This window comes from Saccopteryx bilineata, chromosome 1, assembly GCF_036850765.1.
Source record: "Saccopteryx bilineata isolate mSacBil1 chromosome 1, mSacBil1_pri_phased_curated, whole genome shotgun sequence".
In the NCBI taxonomy this organism is placed as follows: Eukaryota; Metazoa; Chordata; class Mammalia; order Chiroptera; family Emballonuridae; genus Saccopteryx; species Saccopteryx bilineata.
Window position 1 is genome coordinate 292,369,843 of NC_089490.1, and position 20,770 is coordinate 292,390,612.

General features: G+C 33.3%; 1 protein-coding gene across 2 annotated transcripts in view; it reads right to left on the reverse strand.

Moving 5' to 3' along the window:
• The window catches only part of CDH9 (cadherin 9), a 65,963-nt gene extending 46,853 nt beyond the window's left edge, over positions 1 to 19,110 (reverse strand). Inside the window, exon 1 of one of the 2 annotated variants that reach the window (XM_066253616.1) lies at positions 18,883 to 19,110. In XM_066253616.1, the coding sequence (XP_066109713.1) occupies positions 18,883 to 19,110 (228 nt within the window). The remainder of the gene's footprint in view (positions 1 to 18,882) is intronic. The other variant, XM_066253617.1, reaches the window with a different exon arrangement.
• Positions 19,111 to 20,770: the final 1,660 nt, after the last annotated feature.

Sequence of the window (20,770 nt, forward strand, 5' to 3'; positions counted from 1 at the left end):
GTAATAGGTATTAAAAAAAAGTGGAAAATTTTGAGACCCCGAGGTCGCCAGCTTGAGCTAGGGCTCATCTGGTTTGAGCAAAGCTCACCAGCTTGGACCCAAGGTCTCTGGCTTGAGCAAGGGGTCACTCAGTCTGCTGACAGCCCAAGGTCAAGGCACATATGAGAAAGCAATCAATTAACAACTAAGGAGCCGCTACAAAAAACTGATGATTGATGCTTCTCATCTCTCTCCGTTCCTGTCTGTCTGTCCCTATCTATCCCTCTCTCTGACTCTCTGTCTCTGTAAAAAAAAAAAAAAAAAAAAAAAAAAAAAAGGAAAATAATAAGTCTAGGCAAGGATGTGGAAATTGGAACCCTCCTGTATTACTGTTAGTAATGTAAAATGGTTCACCTACTAGGGAAAACAGGTTGATGATATGTAACTAAGTTGAAAATAGAATTATCATATGATCCAGCAACTCCACTTCTACATATATGCCCAAAAGAATTAAAAACATGTATTGAAACAAATACTTGTATATGAATGTTTGTAGCAGCACTATTCACAGTAACAAAAAGGTAAAACCGAACACCCATCAGTGGTGTATGGGTAAAGAAAATTTGGTATAGTCATACAATACCAATATTATTCAACTATCAAAAGAAATGAAGTATTGATAATACTACAATCTGGATAAACAACAAAAGTAAAATACTATGTAAAAGGAGCCAGAAATAAAGATAACATAGTGTATTATTATATTTATATAAAATCTGCAGAAGAGGTAAATCCTTAGAGACTGAAAACAGGTTAGCAGTTGAGAGGGAGCTAGGGGACTAGGGTGTAACTGTTTAGTAGGTATAAGATTGTTTTTGTGTTGATGAAAATGCTTTGGAAATACAGGTGATGGCTGCACATTGAAAAATTTACCAAATTGCATTGAATTGTACACTTCAATCTGGTTTTTTTTTTTTTTTTTTGGTCATTTTTCTGAAGCTGGAAACAGGGAGAGACAGTCTGACAGACTCCCGCATGCGCCCGACCGGGATCCACCCGGCACGCCCACCAGGGGTGACGCTCTGCCCACCAGGGGCGATGCTCTGCCCATCCTGGGCGTCGCCATGTTGCGACCAGAGCCACTCTAGCGCCTGAGGCAAAGGCCACAGAGCCATCCCCAGCGGGAGGGGAAGAGAGAGACAGAGAGGAAAGCGCGGCGGAGGGGTGGAGAAGCAAATGGGCGCTTCTCCTGTGTGCCCTGGTCGGGAATCAAACCCGGGTCCTCCTCACGCTAGGCCGACGCTCTACCGCTGAGCCAACCGGCCAGGGCCTCAATCTGGTTTTTATGTTAGTAATACTTCAAACAAGTAAAAGAAACAAGATAAAGCAATGAGACATAGAAATTTGATCTCTTTAATTTGATTTTGTTTTCCTTCTATTATTATGAAATTTTACTACATAAAGAGAAATCATCCTCAATACATTTTATAAACAGTAGAATTCTCCTCAACCACCTTAGGCATTGAACAATAAAGGAATGATTAGTGATGTTAATGGTTATGTTCAAATTAGTAAAAACATAAATTTCATACTCAGTAAAATTATTAATTAAACATAAGAATAGAGCAAAACAATTCATGCATGGACACAGAGAGCTCACCTCTCATATGCCATTTCTAAAATAACGGAAAAGTTTAGACATCACATTAGATGTTCCAATTAACAATGCAATTATAACACTGGAGGCTTTCAGTTGAGCATAATATTTATGAATTCTTTTCAGTTAGTTGATAAAAATACTCTGAAAAGTATACACAGCTCAAGTAGAAACTGAGCACAAGGTTTTTGTATTAACTTTTACTGACCCTTCTTCACCAAAGCAATTAACCTTCTATCACTGGTGGTTTCCCAAACTACTGTCCTCTTTTGTTGTACTGCCCACCAAACAGGATGAAAACAACAGAGCAACAACAAACACCTTCTCTTTTAAATTTTTGGTTGTTATTGTTGTTTTAGACTCTGCCATAAATATTTCACTTTCTAATCAGTTTATTAAATTTTCTAAACAAAAATTATTTTTTGTAAAAGAACCTTTCTGATAGCCAAGTCAATAAATACGTTTACAACAAGAAACCTATACTCTTTGAATGAATTAGTATGCATAGTGATTTCATGAGACTAAAAGAAGTAAAAACTTACTCATTACTATTATTTGCTAATGCAATTGCTATGATACACATAAATACTGAACAATAATTGATCAAACTCATTAAATCACATTAGAATTAATTAATTAAAACTACTGGTAATAATATAATCTTCAGTCTATAGCATTTAGACTTTTTGTCCTTTTAGAGGTATGGGGCTTGTTTTGTCTAGAAAAAAAAATGTGGAGTATAAATCAATATCAAAAAATTGTGCATTTATTGGAGGATAGCAATGGATCTAGCTTCTGACTCCAGCTACCTTTTAGGTGCTTTTTGCCAAACTTCTTTTAAGTTGATTTTGGATAAACCACTCATGTCTTAAACTCTTCAAAAGTATATAGAAAATATATGGCCAACCACAAAGTCATTAAGTGCTAACTCTGTCTTCTCTGGTTTAAGGTGACAGCAACTATTCATTGTTGACATCTGAACTCAGCCAGAACACTACAGGCTAATACTTTATAACTTGCTACAAAGATGTAGCATCAGTACTAAAGAAATACAGACAGTCTGATTAGGTTAGAATGGCACAGTGGATGCTATTGGCCTGGGATGCTGAGGACCCAGGTTCGAGGCCCCAAGTTGCCTGTTTGAGGCCCCAAGTTGCCTGTTTGAGTGTGGGTTCATCTGGCCTAAGTGTGGGCTCACCAATTTGAGTGTGGGATCGCCAGCTTGTTTGTGAGAATATAGACATGACCCCATGGTCACAGACTTGAACTCACAGGTCACTGGCTTGAGCAAGTGATCACTAGCTCTGCTGGACACCCCCCACTCCAATCAAGACACATGTGAGAAAGCAATGAACAACTAAGTGCAGCAACTACAAGTTGATGCTTCTCATCTATCTCCCTTCTGGCCTGCCCCTGTCTGTCTGTCTCTCTATCTGTCTTTCTTGCTTAGAAAAGTACAGACATATGTGCATAGATAAATATAAGTATATAAAGCAAAATGAATATGAAAACCTCATCAGTTCTAACATTACTGACCTAAAACACAGTCCCATACATCAGAAGTTATATATATATATGAAGCTATTAATTGATGTTGTTTGTCCTACTAATACTAAAGTCTGCACTTTTACTTTTTACTAATTTATCTCAGATAGCTTTTTATATAATTTTTTTAAAGTTTCATATATATATTTTTTTACTATGAAAGAATTGTTCATTCTTATTTAAGCAATCTTCAATGAATGGATATTTAAGTTGGTTCCTTTGTTATCATTGGTTATTATATTGGTGCTATAATGAATACTTTTGTACATATATCTTCATATATTTCTAAAAACATATCTATTGGATAAAGTTTTAGTGGGTGAACTGCAACATCAACTATTAATTATTTTATTTTTTGTTAATTTTGAATACTTATTAGTTAAATGAACTTCAAAATTCCTTGATAATTATCAAACTTTTTCAATTTTACAAGCTCATTAGAGAAGTACTACATTTTACTATTGCTTTGACATTATTATCTGCTCTTATATCAACAGCCAGAAAAGGATCTCCAGATTGTCAATCATTTCAAGTCTTTAAAACAGCACTGTAATTAATTATAGCATGGGAGTAAGGCAAAAGCAGGGTTTCTATTTAAGTGGGTTGTAAAAAAAAATAGCTCTTACCTCTGTATGTATTTGCCTGCTCCTAGTGATTCTTGTAAACGAACATTGATTTTAAACCAAACATAGTATCTGGACCTAACAAATAGTAATATGATATATAGCTGTAGAGTTTAATTGGACTGTATTTACACTTTTAAAATTCAAAATATCTTTTAGTCTTATAGCTGTGCTTGTTATTTTCATTATTTCTTTTTATTTGTTTTACTGCTGACATCAGGAATCCTCAATTTTTATTTTTCTTGTCTTCTTTGTATTTCAATGATGGGTTAAAAAGTAAATTTTATATGTATGTATATGTAGATGAAATATATATGTCATATAATATATATATAATATATATAATGTATGAGTCTCAAGGTGGCTCATATGAGTCTCAAAATATTTATATTTTCATACCAAACCAATTTTAAATTCTTGAAAATTTTAAATGACACTTTTAATTTTTAAATTAAAATAACATTTAAAATATAGTAGTAAATCTTGAATTATAATAATCTGAGAGATTTTGTTTTCATGACAATGCCATAAATTAAAGTTGTCTTTTTATGCTTGCAATTTAACTTATAGTTGCTAAACTAATTTACAATTTTTTACAACCAATTAAACTTTTTCAAAAAGTTTAATAAAGAAATGAACATGAGGCACATTGTTTAGCAATAAAAAATAATTCTTATAGATTTATTATAGTTCTAACAATTTATCTAATCTCAGAAATGTGTCAGGAAAAGCAACCTCACTGTATTACTATGTACACATACACATGATATATGCAGTTCCTTCTGTCCTATAAATGGCCTTCTCAATATTGTATTGATTAGAGATAGTCATGATCAAACTTCATTGTTTAAGTTACATCATGATTAAGAGCTTTTTTCTTTTTAAGTGAGAGGAACAGAAGCAGAGAGACTCCAGCACATGCTCTGAATGGGATCCACCCAGCAACAATATCTGGGGCTGATGCTCTGACCATCTGGGCCACTGTTCCATTGCTTCAAAACCAAGCTATTTTTAGCATCTGAGGCAGAGGCTATAGAGCCATCCTCAGTGCCTGGGGCCAACTCACTCAAGCCATAAGCCATGGCTGCAGGAGAGGAAGAGAAAAAGGGAAAGGGGGGGGTGTATGGAGAGAAGTAGATGGTTGCTTCTCCTGCATATCCTGACTGGGAATTGAACCTGAGACTTCCACATGCCATGCTGATGCTTTACCACTGAGTCAATTGGCCAGGGCCTTTTTAGCTTAACAGAAACATAGAAAACAACCAAATCATTACAGCAACTCCAAAGAAGGATGAGAGAATGATTGAGTATACCTTGAAGTTTTTTCCATCAGTAATCAGAACCTTCATTTCTCTGCCTTCACTGAATTTTCTTTTTGTATATTTACATAACTAGATCTTATTTATTTGACAAAAACTCATTTTGCAAATTTGACCTTGTCCTGTATACCTGTATACATATAAATAGAAGATTTTTTCGTATAACAGTTGCAAGTCCTATAGTGATTCAAATGTCAAGTGTAAATACAGTAAGAATGGTCCTGAGACCATCACATATCATTCAAACTAAATATCAACACAGACTTTCATTTACTCTAAATTTTCTGACCAATGGCAGAGAAAAGAATGTTAGCAGTAAAAAACTTCAGAAATGCTACTGACAAGAAGAAGCCACTCTTATCAGAATTCACACATTTGTTTCCTTTATTCTGTGAAGTTCCTTTTGACATAAATGCAAACTCTGCTTCTTTTGAGCTTTATGCAAAGCTAAACTGGGAGCCTCTATTTCCAGCCTTGACCAGAAAGTAAGAAAAGAGAATGTGTACTCTCTAATTCTAAAATAATTCACCATAAAAATGGTCAAGATGAAGCACATATTACCGGAGTGAAATGACATGAGAGAAAATTAGGATTCACTCATCGGTCATATTATATCTTACAGAATACAAACAAAGATTATAACCTTGAATACATCATTTTCAAGAGGCAATTTTTATACTCTAGGGAGTGCTAACTACAGCAATGTATCATCACTCTTTCTATTTCATTCCAACTTGAGAGAAATACCTCCTTAGTAGGAACACTTTACATAGTATTACTTGTTGTATTTTTATTTATTTTATTTTTTTAGCATTTTCTTTTATTAGAATTTATATTTTCCAAGAAAAAGTCCTGTATATGGTTTTCTACATTTACAAAAAAGTATTTTATATTTTGACCAATGTTTATAAATAGTGTTTTACTTTTATTTTTATTTATTTATTTAATGTATTTTTTCCAAAGTTACAAGTGAGGAAGCAGTCAGACAGACTCCCACATGCGCCCAACCAGATCCACCTGGCATGCCCACCAGGGGGTGATGCTCTGCCCATCTGGGGCATTGCTCTGCTGCAGCTGGAGCCATTCTAGTGCCTGAGGCGGAGGCCATGGAGCGGTCCCCAGTGCCCGGACCAACTTTGCTCCAATGGAGCCTTGGCTGTGGGAAGGGAAGAGAGAGATAGAAAGAAAGGAGAGGGGGAAGGGTGGAGAAGCAGATGGGTGCTTCTCCTGTGTGCTCTCTAGCAGGGAATCAAACCTGGGACTTCCACACACCAAGTTGATGCTCTACCACTGAGCCAACCAGCCAGGGCAATAGTGTTTCATTTTTAATTCTTGTATATGCATCCTCATTGCTATACAGCATTCATTAAATACAAAACATGCAAGTCAAAAATGAGTTTAGAGTGAATCATTATGCACCTATTTGTATATGTTGCCAAAATCGACTATATGGCTGAAATACTGACAACAGGATTTGCCTTAGGATATTTGCTTGTGAAGTTTAATCTCCTTACAAAGGAAGCTATTCTCGCTTTAACACATATATGTATGTTTGTGTGAGTGTGCATGTATGCGCATGTGTACAGATGCCTGTTCTCTTCTAAGTATTGTTAACTGCAGCAAGGTAGTATAGTAGGCTTATATTTTTATCCAACTCTGAAGAGATACTTATTCATGAGATGTGGCTTCAAATATATAGGATTATTGAATGTGCTCTTTATATTAGCTCTATACTATGTCTTACATTAAGAACTTAACAAATTGAAAAACCTGATTGCATAAATAGTCTATCATTTGCTTTTTGTTAGTTTGCAAATGCCCATATGGCATCAATTATATTTTCTATTCTTTTACTAAAGAAGTTACTTGAAGATTAGCAGTGTAAGGCAAATAATCATTGATTCACAGTTAAAAGTAAATTTAAATTTATCACAAACATTGAGTTATAGAACATTATCTATCAATTTAAAACCCTTCTAGAACCAAAGCTTTTCAAGTGCTTCTAACAACAAAAAAAAAATTTATTGATTCGAGTGTCTGTTTCTCTGCCCTAACATACCTTAGGTAACATATTTTAATGAATATATCCTTGAATGGTTTTCCTTAAATTTTGTATTGTGAGTCATCTGTTTTAATATTATGAATACATTTTAGGTCCAAAATAGTATTTATAATGCATTTTACACTTAAAAAATCAACAAAATAACATGTAATGTTTATATTATTTAATATAGTTCAATTTTACCTAAGTATCCCACATAATATATTTTAAAACTTATTTTTTCCTTCTTTTGTACCATTTTTTTTATTAAGTGAGAGGAAAGAATGCTGGGAGACAAACTACTGGGTGATGCTCTGCCCATCTGAGGCTATTGCTCTATTGTTCTGCAACCAAGGTATTTTAGAACCTGAGGTGAGGCCATGGAGCCATCCTCAGTGCCCGGGACCTACTTTGCTGGAACCATTCAAGCCATGGCTGTGGGAAGGAAAGAGAGAGAGAGAGAGAGAGAGAGAGAGAGAGAGAAAGAAGGGGTGTGGAGAAGCAGATGGTCGCTTCTCCTGTGTACTCTGACTGTAAATCGAACCTAACACTCTACCACTGAGTCAACCAGCCACGGCTCTGTACAACTTTTTAAAGATTATATTTTCATGTTAATCAAAGACCATCTTTAGTGAGTAAAATGATGATTTTTGTACTTATAAATAAGCAAATAAGCATGATAAGTGATTTTTTTTCCATTTGTAAAACTCCACCAAAGCAATTAGCTTTGTCTTGTGCTTAATCTGTGCAGTAATTATAATAGTAATAACATCACACAGTCCAGTGCTCAAAACCTAAATTAAATTCAACATTGAATAGGGTGCTAACATGTGCTCGTCACTTAACTAGGAGGATCTATATTTTCTAATAATAAATAGTCTCAATAGATATGACAGAGGTATTTTATAAAATGTAGTAAAAACAACATAGGCCCTGGTGGGGCAGCTCAGTTAGAGCATCTACCAGATATGCTAAAGTTGCAGGTTTGGTTTCTGGTCAGGGCACATACAAGAGTCAACCAGTGAATGCATAAAGAAGTAGAATAACAAATCTGTTTCTCTCTTTCTCTTCTCCTCTCTCTCTCTTAAAAAAATCAATAAATGAAAAAAATGCAATAAAAAATAGTGCTGTGATGTTTATTTTACATAATTTTGTTATATATACAGTTAAATAAAAGATTAAATAGTTCAAAAGATGAAGGGTAACTAGTGACTCTGACTTCTGTCCTCTTTCTTTCATTGATGTAGAATAAGAGAAGGTGTTCAAGATTGTACTGGAAAGAAGGGACAGTAATTACTGATCTCACAGGCACTTGAGATGTTGTGAATGGAAGAGCGGAAGTACAACAATACAATAGATATGTGGGTCTAGACAAGAATTGAGTAGAAAATATTTACAAATGGCCACTAGAGATTTCTACCTGAAGGTCGAGGTCTTTGCCAGGAAGTAAACAAGAGCCATTATACAGAGATGACAAAAGTAGGCTTACAGTTACCCAACACAGAGTTTTATTCTTGTATTCTTATAGATTAATTATTTTGTTATACAAAAAGCAACCAATAAATAAATGCACAACTAAGTGGAACAACAAATGATGTTTCTCTCACTCTTCTCCCTCCCCTCTCTCTCTCTCTTTAAAATCAATAAACAAATTTAAAATTATTCAAATATAAAAATTAAAATAAAAAAGTATTGATGCTGGAGCAATTCTAGATCTATATAGACTCTGTGATCTCTACTTTACATCTAATCCATAAATATATTTAAATTACCTTAAAGACTAAATGTGATAGGTAAAATTATGAAATGTCTAGGAAAAAACCCCCAAAACATATTAAATTAATAATGAGCAAGTGTTTCTTAAATAGGCACCAAAATTAATAACCTTAAAAGAAGAGCTTGATAAATTGAACTGAATTAAAAGTATAATAGATGTATTATAGAATCGGACATGTGAAACATGCATAATTATGTTAACCAGTGTCACTCCAATAAATTCTATTAAAAATAAAATTTGCCCTTGCCGGTTGGCTCAGTGGTAGAGCGTTGGTCTGGAGTGCAGGAGTCCCGGGTTCGATTCCTGGCCAGGGCACACAGGAGAAGCACCCATCTGCTTCTCCACCCATCCCCCTTTCCTTCCTCTTTGCCTCTCTCTTCCCCTCCTGTTGCCCGGGCGCTGAGGATGGCTCTATGGCCTCTGCCTCAGGTGCTAGAATGGCTCTGAATGCAACAGAACAACGCCCCAGATGGGCAGAGCATCGCCCCCTGGTGGGCATGCCAGGTGAATCCCGGTCCGGCGCATGCGGGAGTCTGTCTGACTGTCTCCCCATTTCCAACTTCAGAAAAATACAAAATAAATAAATAAATAAATAAATAAGCTCTAAGATTTAAAAATAAATAAATAAATAAATAAATAAATAAATAAATTTTGAAAAAAGGCCTGACCTGTGGTGCCATGGTAGATACAACATAACCTGAAACCTTGAGTTCACCGGTTCAAAACCCCAGGCTTGCCTGGTCAAGGCACATACGGAAAGCAACTACTATGACTTAATGCTTCCCATTTCTCCCTCCTTTTTCTCTCTCACCCTCACTAAATATCAATTTTAAAAGTTTAAAAATAAAAAAAGAAATGTTCTTCAGTAAAGGGCTTTATAACAACAATGAAAAACTCACCTAGAATTGGAAGAAAATACTTTCATTATCACTATCTAATAAATGAGTCATATCTAATATATATAAAGGCTTTTATAAAGTGACCAAAGAGAGTTAGATAATAAAAAAAAATACAAATGCCTATATATTCATTTCAAAACTAAGATCTTAAATGTCCAATATAAAATGAAAATATGCTTAACATTTAAATGTTCAAGGTCATTCAAATTAAAACTACAATGAGATAGTACTACATATCATCAAAAATTAAAAAAAAATTTAAAACATATGACAATAGCCATACAAAATATTAAGTATATAAAGAAAATGGAATTCTCACAAATTCCTGGATAAATTGTAAATTGATACAATTCATTTAAAAACCTTTGCTAGTATTTAGTAAAAATGTATGTTTACTCTATGATTTAGCAAACTCATTCTGAAAATATTCCCAAAGGTCATAAGTTCATATGTGATAATAAAAACGTATAAAAATGTTTATAGCAGTTTGTTTATATTAGCTTCCAGTTAGAAGCACATCAATCATCTATCAATTGTAGAATAGATAAATTAATTGTGGTACATTTATATAATGGAAAACTGTTTCACCATTAAGAAAATTAATCCTATACACAAAGTCATGAGTGAATTTATCCTCTGAAAAGTTGACAGATAAAAGGCAGACATACATTTAAGCAAGTATACATAAAATTTAAAGACTGTTAAACTTCTCATAAGGGATTGGAATCAGCAAAGTGGTTACTTTTGGGAGGGCATTGATATTAAAGGCAGAAATGAAAAGGTACATTCTTGGTTTCCAGCAATTTTCTATATTGCAATACTGGTTATATTAACATAGGCATATACAAATATTAAGTTTATTTTTCACAATTAAGATGTACATATATTAGTTTATACATGTACATCTTTAAATAAGCAAGTTGGCAACACTATACATACAAATACACACTTTCATTACAGTGATTATTTTTTGAATCGATTATATGTGTCTATAGTCATTACGTTACAGTCAAGCATAGCTTAACAGTGGTAATATGTTCTGAAAAATACAGCACTAAATGATTTTGTTGTATGAACATCATAGAATGTACCTACACAAACTCAGATCACTTAGTCTACTACACACCTATGCTAGATGATATAGCCCATTGCTCCTAGGCTAAAAACCTATACAGTATATTACTGTTCTGAATAGTTAGGCAATTAAAACAATGATGTGTACTGTATGCCTAAACATAGAAAAGATGTAGTAAAAATATACTCTAGAAATGTGACTGTGCATGTGTGGGTTTTCCTTGGTGGGAAGAGGGAAGACTCTGGGAAGAGGTTCCTGTGGAGGAAGAGCAGTCATCAGGAGGAAGGAGGTAGGAAGGGAGAGAAAGAGAGAGAAAGAGCGAGCAGAGATAAAAAAGACTCCAAAAAATGCTTGAGAAGAGTTATATTAAGGGGGAAAAGGGAGTAGACAGAGAGAGGGAGGGAGGGCCGGGGGAGGAAGAGATAAAGGGGGAAACTGTGAAAGATTTGGGTGGGAGGAATGGGACTGGAAAGAAATAGAAGAGAGGGAAGTGAGTTTGTGTGCACAAGTGTGTGTGCTTGTGTGTGCTCAGAGGTCAGGATTCAGGGCTACCACAATGACTAAAAATTAGAGGAGGGAATCTAGGAACAGAGGAAGCCTCAGAGAAGATAGCCCTAAACTTTGAATACACTTGACATGTAACAGGTGGCTGATTTTAGACTGATCACTAATATAGTAAGACCCCAAGGAATTCAGAAAAAAGAAACAACTTTAAGGTTAAAATCTGAGCAGAGATCTTACACTACAAGTAATGCAAAAAAAAAAAAATTCTTTAGGTTGAAAAGAAATAAGAGCAACAGAAATTCAGGTCTACAAGAAAGAGTAAAATGCACTGACTGGAAATGGTAATTGTGTATGATAATATATCATAATATAATACATTTTTTTAAAAAAGCTTTTAAATCAATATTGAAATGCTTAAAAATAATGATTGCAATTTTGGAATATTTTATAGTATATACAGAAGGAAATATATGAAAAAAATAAAGTCCCACAGGTAAAAATGACCTAGGTAAAGAAATTTTTTTAAAAAAACTGGAATTTTTTAATATTCTTCTTGATGGTGCTTCTGCTTAATTTTTTTGTCCTGTTCCTCTTTGTGTACTCTCCTGAAGAGAGTACTACTTTCATTGAATTAAATGTGTTTTTTTGTTTGTTTTTAAGACTGATGTGTATGTGTGTGGGGGGTTGATATTCTACAAGTTTGGAAAGAGATGAAGAGAATGCTGGAATATTAAAAATCATACAAAAGCACTGAAATCAGGTCAGAAAAAAATCACATCATTTGGTAACCATCTTAGGAAACATTTTCTATCACACTCTGATACTTCTGAATGATTTAATAGTTTCTTATATTCCAGCAAAATTATTTCTAAAATTGCAAATGTGAATGTTTCTATGAGTAGTTATAATTCCTTATTCAGTCAGAATTTGTCTAATCTTGTCTTTTAAGTATTAATACTTCTTTCAAGTTATCTCTTTAGAGACATAGAAATTTTTTTTGGAGTGAAAGTGAATCCAAAGTATTGAGGGCATGGAGCAAAACAGGAGGGGTTTGGTTGCCATTAGGGCCTGCAAGTATAACGGAAATTGAATTTGGTGCCAGATGTGTTGGGAGAAGGGAATATATTTATATTACATTTTCTCTGCTCTGTTTCATAGTCTCAGTCTCTCAGGACCCAGACCCCTGAGCATTATAAATGCTCAATAAAGGTCTACTGAGAGTCAGCTAAATATTTCTTTTGAGTAAATATATGAAAACTGAAACCCAACACAGATTCAAAGGTCACAGATTCTAAGTGGTAAAATGGTAGATTGAAATAGTTAAAACTGTGCCATGAATAAGTTTTGATAGGTGCTATACTTTTGATGGGAAATTCTAGCTGGGGAGAATGAGGATGAGCTTTATATAAGAGGATGCATTTGAGACTAGACTTCAAATTAGGATAAGAGATGAAATTATGGACAGGGTACTTTAGGTATTTCCTGGCAAAGGGAACTGTGACCATAATGAAATAGAGGTCAAATACGAGTAAGAGGAAAGTTTCACTCTGCCTAGAGCTAAGGCTACATAGTTATGGGGACATAAAATAGAGGCCAGAATGTACAACGGTATTGAATACTTAGAATTCTATTTAAGTAAATTTTAGTATTTTCTATATATACTTTATTCAAGATCTTGGTATCATTCAAGAAACAGTATATAATATGTTTAGAGAATTAAAAAAAAGTTACATAAAGAGGCTATTGAGTGTAGTATGCAGAGATAGGATAATACAGTGTTGGCAGTGATAATTAAATGATAGCACTCTAATATAAAAATAGATATTTTTATAGGACACAGTGTAAAATAAGCATTTGTACATTGTCCTGAGAACCTTGTTTTAATGCTTAACATTTTTCTCACATGTTCCTAGTTTTAAACAACCAACCTATAAAGAGAGCTTTGGGATTCAATGTGCTTCTAAATCAGAAGCAGCTGCTGCATGTACTGCACCATAAGTAATGACATTCTAAAACCTTTATAAAGGTAATTTATTTCGAATCTGAAAAACACTGTAATGCTATAAAAATTTATCAAACATCCTTCAGGAAATTTGAAACCTTATTTCTGTGTCTATACACATCAAACTGACATATTCTAAAGCCAAAAAAACCAAAACACAAAAAACCGCCTATCCAAATATATGTTATGTATGCTTTGAGGAAGTGTTAATATTTAGTGCATACATTACCATATATAAGTGCAAAAGCCTGATTACTCACCATTTTATTTACTAAGTGAATATAAATCAGACTCTTATCTGTTTTACAGTTAATATCTGTGTTTCCATTGTTTTAGTTAGCATCTAAACCAGTTGTATATCATTTTAACAGCCTATAAGCATGAAATTCCCCCTCCGTTCTAGGGTTCTATGATTAGACTGGTAATGATTTTAGCTATGGAATAGTAACATTTTTAATTAAACTATGAAAAATTGAAAGCTAACTCTGTAAAAAAGATATTTTGTGTCAAGATGGTGATTACTTATAGGTAGTTCCAGGACACTATGGTGATTGCCCTAAGCAAAATAAGTGCTAAATACATATCTTTGAATTAAAAGAGAATGATCACTTAATTGACAACTCAAAATTACTTTATGAATACTAATGTTTTCTTTAAAAAAAATAATAAAATCTACTCCTGTATGTTTGGCATCTCTTCAGGCATAAATATGTTTTAATAACTAGGTAGTAAAATCAAATGCTTAAATTCTGCTTGATTTTCAATATTAATATGACCAATTACTTATTCTTCTATGACAACTAGGGGTTCTTCAGGATTTAGATCTAATGTGAAAAATAAATCAAATGCATACAAAGGTTTTCTAACAAAATAGTGGAAACCTTTGCAATACTTCTTGTTAAATGTATTTTAATTCTTCTCTTGAGCAGTATTACCAGTCTGCCTAAGTAATTAAGAAACGTGTTGATTCAAATTATAGGAAAGCTACATTGCAATTGCTGTGATTTTGTTATCCTGTTAAATAAGAACCAGTGGTTTCTCTTGGTACAGAAAATGGAATTAGTACATATCTGATAGTTTTAGTTAAAAGTGAACAACCAAACTTCAGATGGCATTATTGTGAAAAACAAGAATTAGTCTTAATTTCAACATTTATGACTTTTCTCTCCTGTATCACAGATGTCTAAAATAACATAAAAAACATTCTATACTATTTCCTTTATAAAATATGATTGTGATTCATTTTTTTGCTCTTCTAGTTCATTCTGACCATGAAAGCAAGTTGATTATCCCAGATTATGCTCCACCCACGATGAACTTTGCAGGAGCTTTTTATCAGGGATTCATATACTGTGCTGTATGCAAAAATAAAAACCACAAAACAACTTAGCATGAAATTCTGTGCCTTTCAAAGTAATGGTCTATCTTTGACCCATTCAACTAGTATATGTGTGTATGTGTGTCTTTTACCATGCCATATGAAATCTTAACCCCTTGGATTATCCACATGCAGATTTTCATTACATTTTTATTAGCTCCTCATGCACACAGACAGAGCCTTCTACGCAATCTTAGAAAATATCAGAAATTTGAAATGAAAGAAGTCTTAAATGACAATTTAATTTAATATAGCAAGAATCTGAGAGAAGTTTAATGGACTCCTAAATTCTGCATAATTACTCAATGGTGCAATCAGGACTGAACCTTGTAAGTTGCATGTTTGTACGTGTGCACATGTAGGTTTTATTAAGTCTTGCCACTTCTACTTTATTTGTTCTAAAACTGCTTCTTCTAAATATGAAATCAAACCCTAGATTTCACATTCAAGGATTATATATCTTTCTGACTTTATATAATTTCATATCAGCTATAAATTAATATGGGTCTTATTTTCTGGAATACCTAGCTTCTGTAAAACTAAAAGAAAGAAAGAAAGAAAGAAAGAAAGAAAGAAAGAAAGAAAGAAAGAAAGAAAGAAAGAAAGAAAGAAAGAAAGAAAGAAAGAGAAAGAAAGAAAGAAAGAAAGAAAGAAAGAAAGAAAGAAAGAAAGAAAGAAAAAAGAAAGAAAGAAGAAAGAAAGAAAGAAAAACCTTGTGAAAATTTCTTCCTATTAGAAGTTAACTATTTTTTTTCCAATCCTGGTGGTACCTGGTAAATAGTGTAGGCCTTTACTTCACATGGGATATTGCCAGTGCAGTAGATCTTGGAAGACTAAGGTTGTGTTTACCCAGGGAAACCAGATCAGTGTGATAAAAGACAATTTGTGTTGATGTTCAAACAGATAACCCCATCAAAACTCATGTGTTCAACAAAGTCAGGGGTAAAGGTCTAGGGCAGCGGTTCTCAACCTGTGGGTCGCGACCCCGGCGGGGGTCGAACGACCAAAACACAGGGGTCGCCTAAAGCCGTCGGAAAATACATATTTAAAGGCTTTAGGCGACCCCTGTGTTTTGGTCGTTCGACCCCCGCCAGGGTGGCGACCCACAGGTTGAGAACCGCTGGTCTAGGTAGTCTCTGTATATACAAATAAATGATAATGTCCAAAGCCAGGAGAACAGGTTATGAGAGAATTTATATATACCTACAAACGGTGGTGGAATTCAAATAATTTAACAACCAGTTCTCTGCCCTAATGACCATTTTAAGTATAGAAAAATTACATACTGAAAGGTAGTTTATTATTTTATGCATATGCATTTAATACTTAAATAAAAACATTAAAAGAGGTACACAAGACTAGATTATAAGAGTTTTAAAATATTAATGAAAAAATATGAAATAACACCTGACAGAAAAGAATAAAACTGTTATTTAAGATATTTCCAATGACAGCTTGTCACCCCCTGGATTTTTAGAACTTTTTCTCTTTACGTTATATGTTTGTTTACTGAAGTAACAAATGTGAGGGAACTAAAATATGGCATTTCATCAAAGGTATAATTAATTTTATGGAATAAATAAATAAATATTACAAGCATAGTTTTATCAAATTTTTTCCCCTATAGACAGAATGAACATTACTATGGGCACTTAGAATATGCTGTTGTACAGATGAATGTTAAAAAAGAGTAATGAATGTAAGATTGTGATTTTCACACTGCGTGGCTGCCCAGGTGCCCACCTTAGAAAGAACCCTGAATGCAAGTGACATTTTAACAACCAGTTTGCAAAACTCAACAAAAAATTAGGTATTGGTTTTGCCGAACCAGTGCAAACCAGTTGAATCCCACCACTGCTTACGAACTTAAATGCTAACTAGTTGGAAGCCCACTTTTATAATGAAGTAGGTATGTGGTGTTCAGCATGTCTAAGATAAGTCCCTATTAATAGAACAGAGAAAGAATTTGTTTTTTAGAATGTTGTATAGATGTTTTCATTAAAACCTCTCTTTCATGTACATGTTGTCTTCCATGGATAATACAAAATAGTTGACACACAGATTTGATTTGATTCTCCTCATTTGAGAAAAATTCTGATTACTATACATGGGTTTTCCATTTTGACTTTTGATTGGTTGTCAAAGACAAAAAGGCACAAAAATTGAAGACCTTAACTCGTCCATAGGTGAAAAAATTAGAGGTTATATACCCAAGACAAGGAATAATATGTATGAAAAGTAATTAAATAAAACAATATACACACTGTTAGTGGTTATCTTTGACAGATTACACAACTAATTTTAAAAAAGCAAAATGGTACAAAAAGATAATGTATAATGTAATTTTTAAGACATCAGTTCAATAGGGTGGTTAATTAATCCATGCACACTCACTTTTTAAAAGGAAGAGTTTTTGTTACAACTAAAAATAAATGCTTCTAGTATAGCCTTGATTGCCCTACGATTAGGAGTATCTCTTTTTATTGGTGGCTATTCTGTATCTGTGAATCTCCTAGGAGGAAACCCTTTATACAAGGCCCCGTGAACTGAATGTGTCCTTTATACACCACCTTAGAAAAAGAATCATAAGGCAATTTTAAGTTCTTAGACACAAACATTTGTCAGTTGAACTTGAAATATCATGATGTTAGTTACTAACTATGGAGTGAAAAGTGATGTTAAATGAGGGGTGCTGGAGGAGGCCGTATGACTGACCTGAGGATAAATAACAGAGAAAAAAAAGTCATCAGGTGAACTGTATGGGGCAAAATGAGTATGACCCATAGAACCAGAGGAGAGAGATTTCAAAAGAAGTGGAAATAATAGACTTCTGATAAAGGAAGCTGCATTTGAAAAAAACATACTGTCATACACACTCAAAAAAATAAAGAATCAGGTCAAGATTTTAGAAATTTCACAGATAAATATGTTTCAAGTTTAAAAGCATTAGGCATAAGTTTTGTGATATTGGGTACTTTTTTGCTTATATTTGTGGCCTGTTCTCTCTTATTTGCCTGATGTTGCAGTGAATCAAGCAATACACATATCATTATGATCACTTCTATTATCATATGTCAAGATTTAAGAAAAAATGAATAAAGATCTATGGACAATGTTCGTATTTATATTTGATCATTATGTTTTATTCTCATGATTTGAAATTAGTGGGCATAAATAGGGGATAATGCACAGTGAACACAGAAATTGCCCATCATATATAATAATATGAATGAATGAGATTGCTAAGGGGAAGATAAATAAATGAAAAACTTTGGATGTCAGAAAGATCATATCACATAATCAGAAGCAAAAAGGAAAAAGAAGGAGAGAGGTAATGAATCTGTTCAAAACTGAATACAAGAAAGGAATTACGTATTCTTCATTGCCACTTACTTCTGGCAGATAATGAGCAATGTCAGCAATCTACATCAGGATAATGAGCAACACCATCCTGCTACTAGGGTACTATTAAATCTTTCTAAAGGTAGGTTCCTTTTTCTACTTATTTTTTCTTTTCTTCCTTCTTCTGTCTCAAACACACTAGTATAGATTGTAGGCAGGAAGTAGTTCAGTGTGACTGATATTAAGAAACAGAAGCATCTAGAAGTATTTTTGTTTATTTATTACTCATACACATCATACTGTTCTTAATTATAATAAATTATCAGTAGAGATCAATATATTTTAGTAATTTTTGACATATTATAATTGTATTTTGTATTGCCTCTTATAGTATACTAGTTATTATTTATCTATGACTTTAAATTAAATTTCAAAGAAAATCTTTTAATCTTTTAGATGCACACACATATAATTAAATCATATCTAGCTGGTTAATAATAAATCAAGTTCACACATTACTCATGTTATTTTGAGGCTTAGTATGGCTACTGACCTACATTTAGCTACCTGAATGAATCACATTCCTTATCCTACCCCACTGAAATAACCTGTAATATTATGCCTTTTGCACATTATAATTAGTCAAATATTGTTTGAATAATCACTAGTGACATGAAAAGTTGATGTAAAAATAAATCACTACCACTTTCAGCCTCTGGATTATTATATACAAGTTCTTACCTTGCCTACATATTGTGTATCTGATCCTGTGTACTCTTCCAACAAGAAGAACTGATTCCACATCCAGCCTCGCTTGGTGCGATGTAGCTTTTTACCATCATCTTTTGTCAGACTCATTATCCTTTTGCTTGGTAAATCACTGTTAGCTTTTTCTTCTAATGGGATAGCATCAACTGCATAAAACATATAGGTCCAGATGAATAGTGGTAGGCAATGGTAAGTCCTCATTATCTGCGGCTTCAGCAGGATATCAAATTCAATGTACCGTCTATTTCCCCTGAGGATAGGGGGAGAAAATGGTTTGTTAGACTGTGATCCACTTTCAAATAACCTGTAAACTGTAAAACTTTTCTAAATGTTATTTAAATTTTATGTATATTGCATATTATATATACATTATTTTTCTATGTTACATCAGGGAACTATTCTTAAAACCTCATACAGAAAAGTAGAAAGACATGCATAGCACAAATAAACTAACAGAAAGTTCAGAGCTGTCTTTAATATAACTATATTGTAGCATATAAATGTGAATGTTTGTAATTTAAAATATAAAATATTTTGAAAAAAAATAATCTCTATAATACATCAAAGATTATATTGAGTATTCCTAAAGATGTTATGACTAATAAAAGTAGAATATTTGTTAAAATATACATGTATTCAATATATGAACCTCTATACTCTAAAGAAAACTGATTTCTTCCCACAAACTACTAGATTTTACAAGCTATTTCTTCTCCTTCTCCTCTTTCTTCTCTTCTTACTTTTCCTCCTCCTGCTCCTTGTTCTTCTGTAATAGGTTGAATATTGCCTCAAGGTAAATTAAATGATACCAAATATACTTTGGATTGTGTTTTACACAACTTAGCACCATACTATGTTAATCCTTTACAACAGCTATTTTTTCCCCCCAACAATCAGTTGAGTGAATCACTCAAATTTATTTGAGACTGAACCTAACATGCTCAAAATGGAAACATTTTACTTGATAATTAAAAACAACAGCACATTTTATTTCCTAATAAAATAAGAAAAAGGAGCACTTAAAATAAGTATTGAGAAATAAGATGTGAGGTTTTACTTATGAAATAATGTGATCTAGAATTTTGAGATAAACAATATTTCTGTTGAGATAAAAAATGTTTTTTTCTTGAAGTAAAATTGATAATTAGTATATCAGAATTAATTTTATTTATTAACCAATTGTCTTATATTTGTAAGACATTTAATATAGTATATGTGAGATGATAATTATAATGCTACTAATGATGATAATGATTGAGTAAGCAATAGAAATCCATCTCAAACCAGTATAGGCAAAAGAAGAATTTATTGGATTATAAAATCAAATGAAGTGTAGAAAGGAAAGAATAAAAGAGGTAAAGAAGCTCCTGGGCATTTCCTGCTTATGAAAACTAAAATTGGGGGTGGGGGGGTTAGTACCTGAGTACTAATCTCTGTCTTTGATTCTGTCTCGCTCTTCTTTCTTGCTTTGTAATAAGCCTTCTCAACCAGATGGACTATTGAAATACATATATGGAATTTAGATTTATCATGTTCCAATCCATAAAGCAACGGAAAGTCTTTTCTCACTTCAGTTTGAAAAGTCCTGTTAAATATACTCTGATTTATCTGGCTGAGGGAAGATCCTCAATGCTGGACCAAACATCTATGAATTCAGTTGCAGTTATCAAGCCATAAATGTCAAGTACAAGCTTGGTTTGACTTTATCCCTTATTACCTGTGAGCCTTTGGGGTATTTACCTATATTACTAGGTCTCAACTCCCACTTCTATCAAAGTAGAATAATTAGTACCTGGCTCATAAGGTATTGTTAATTTACTTTTGAACTTTAAAATAGTCATTTGTAGTAAAAGGACTTATT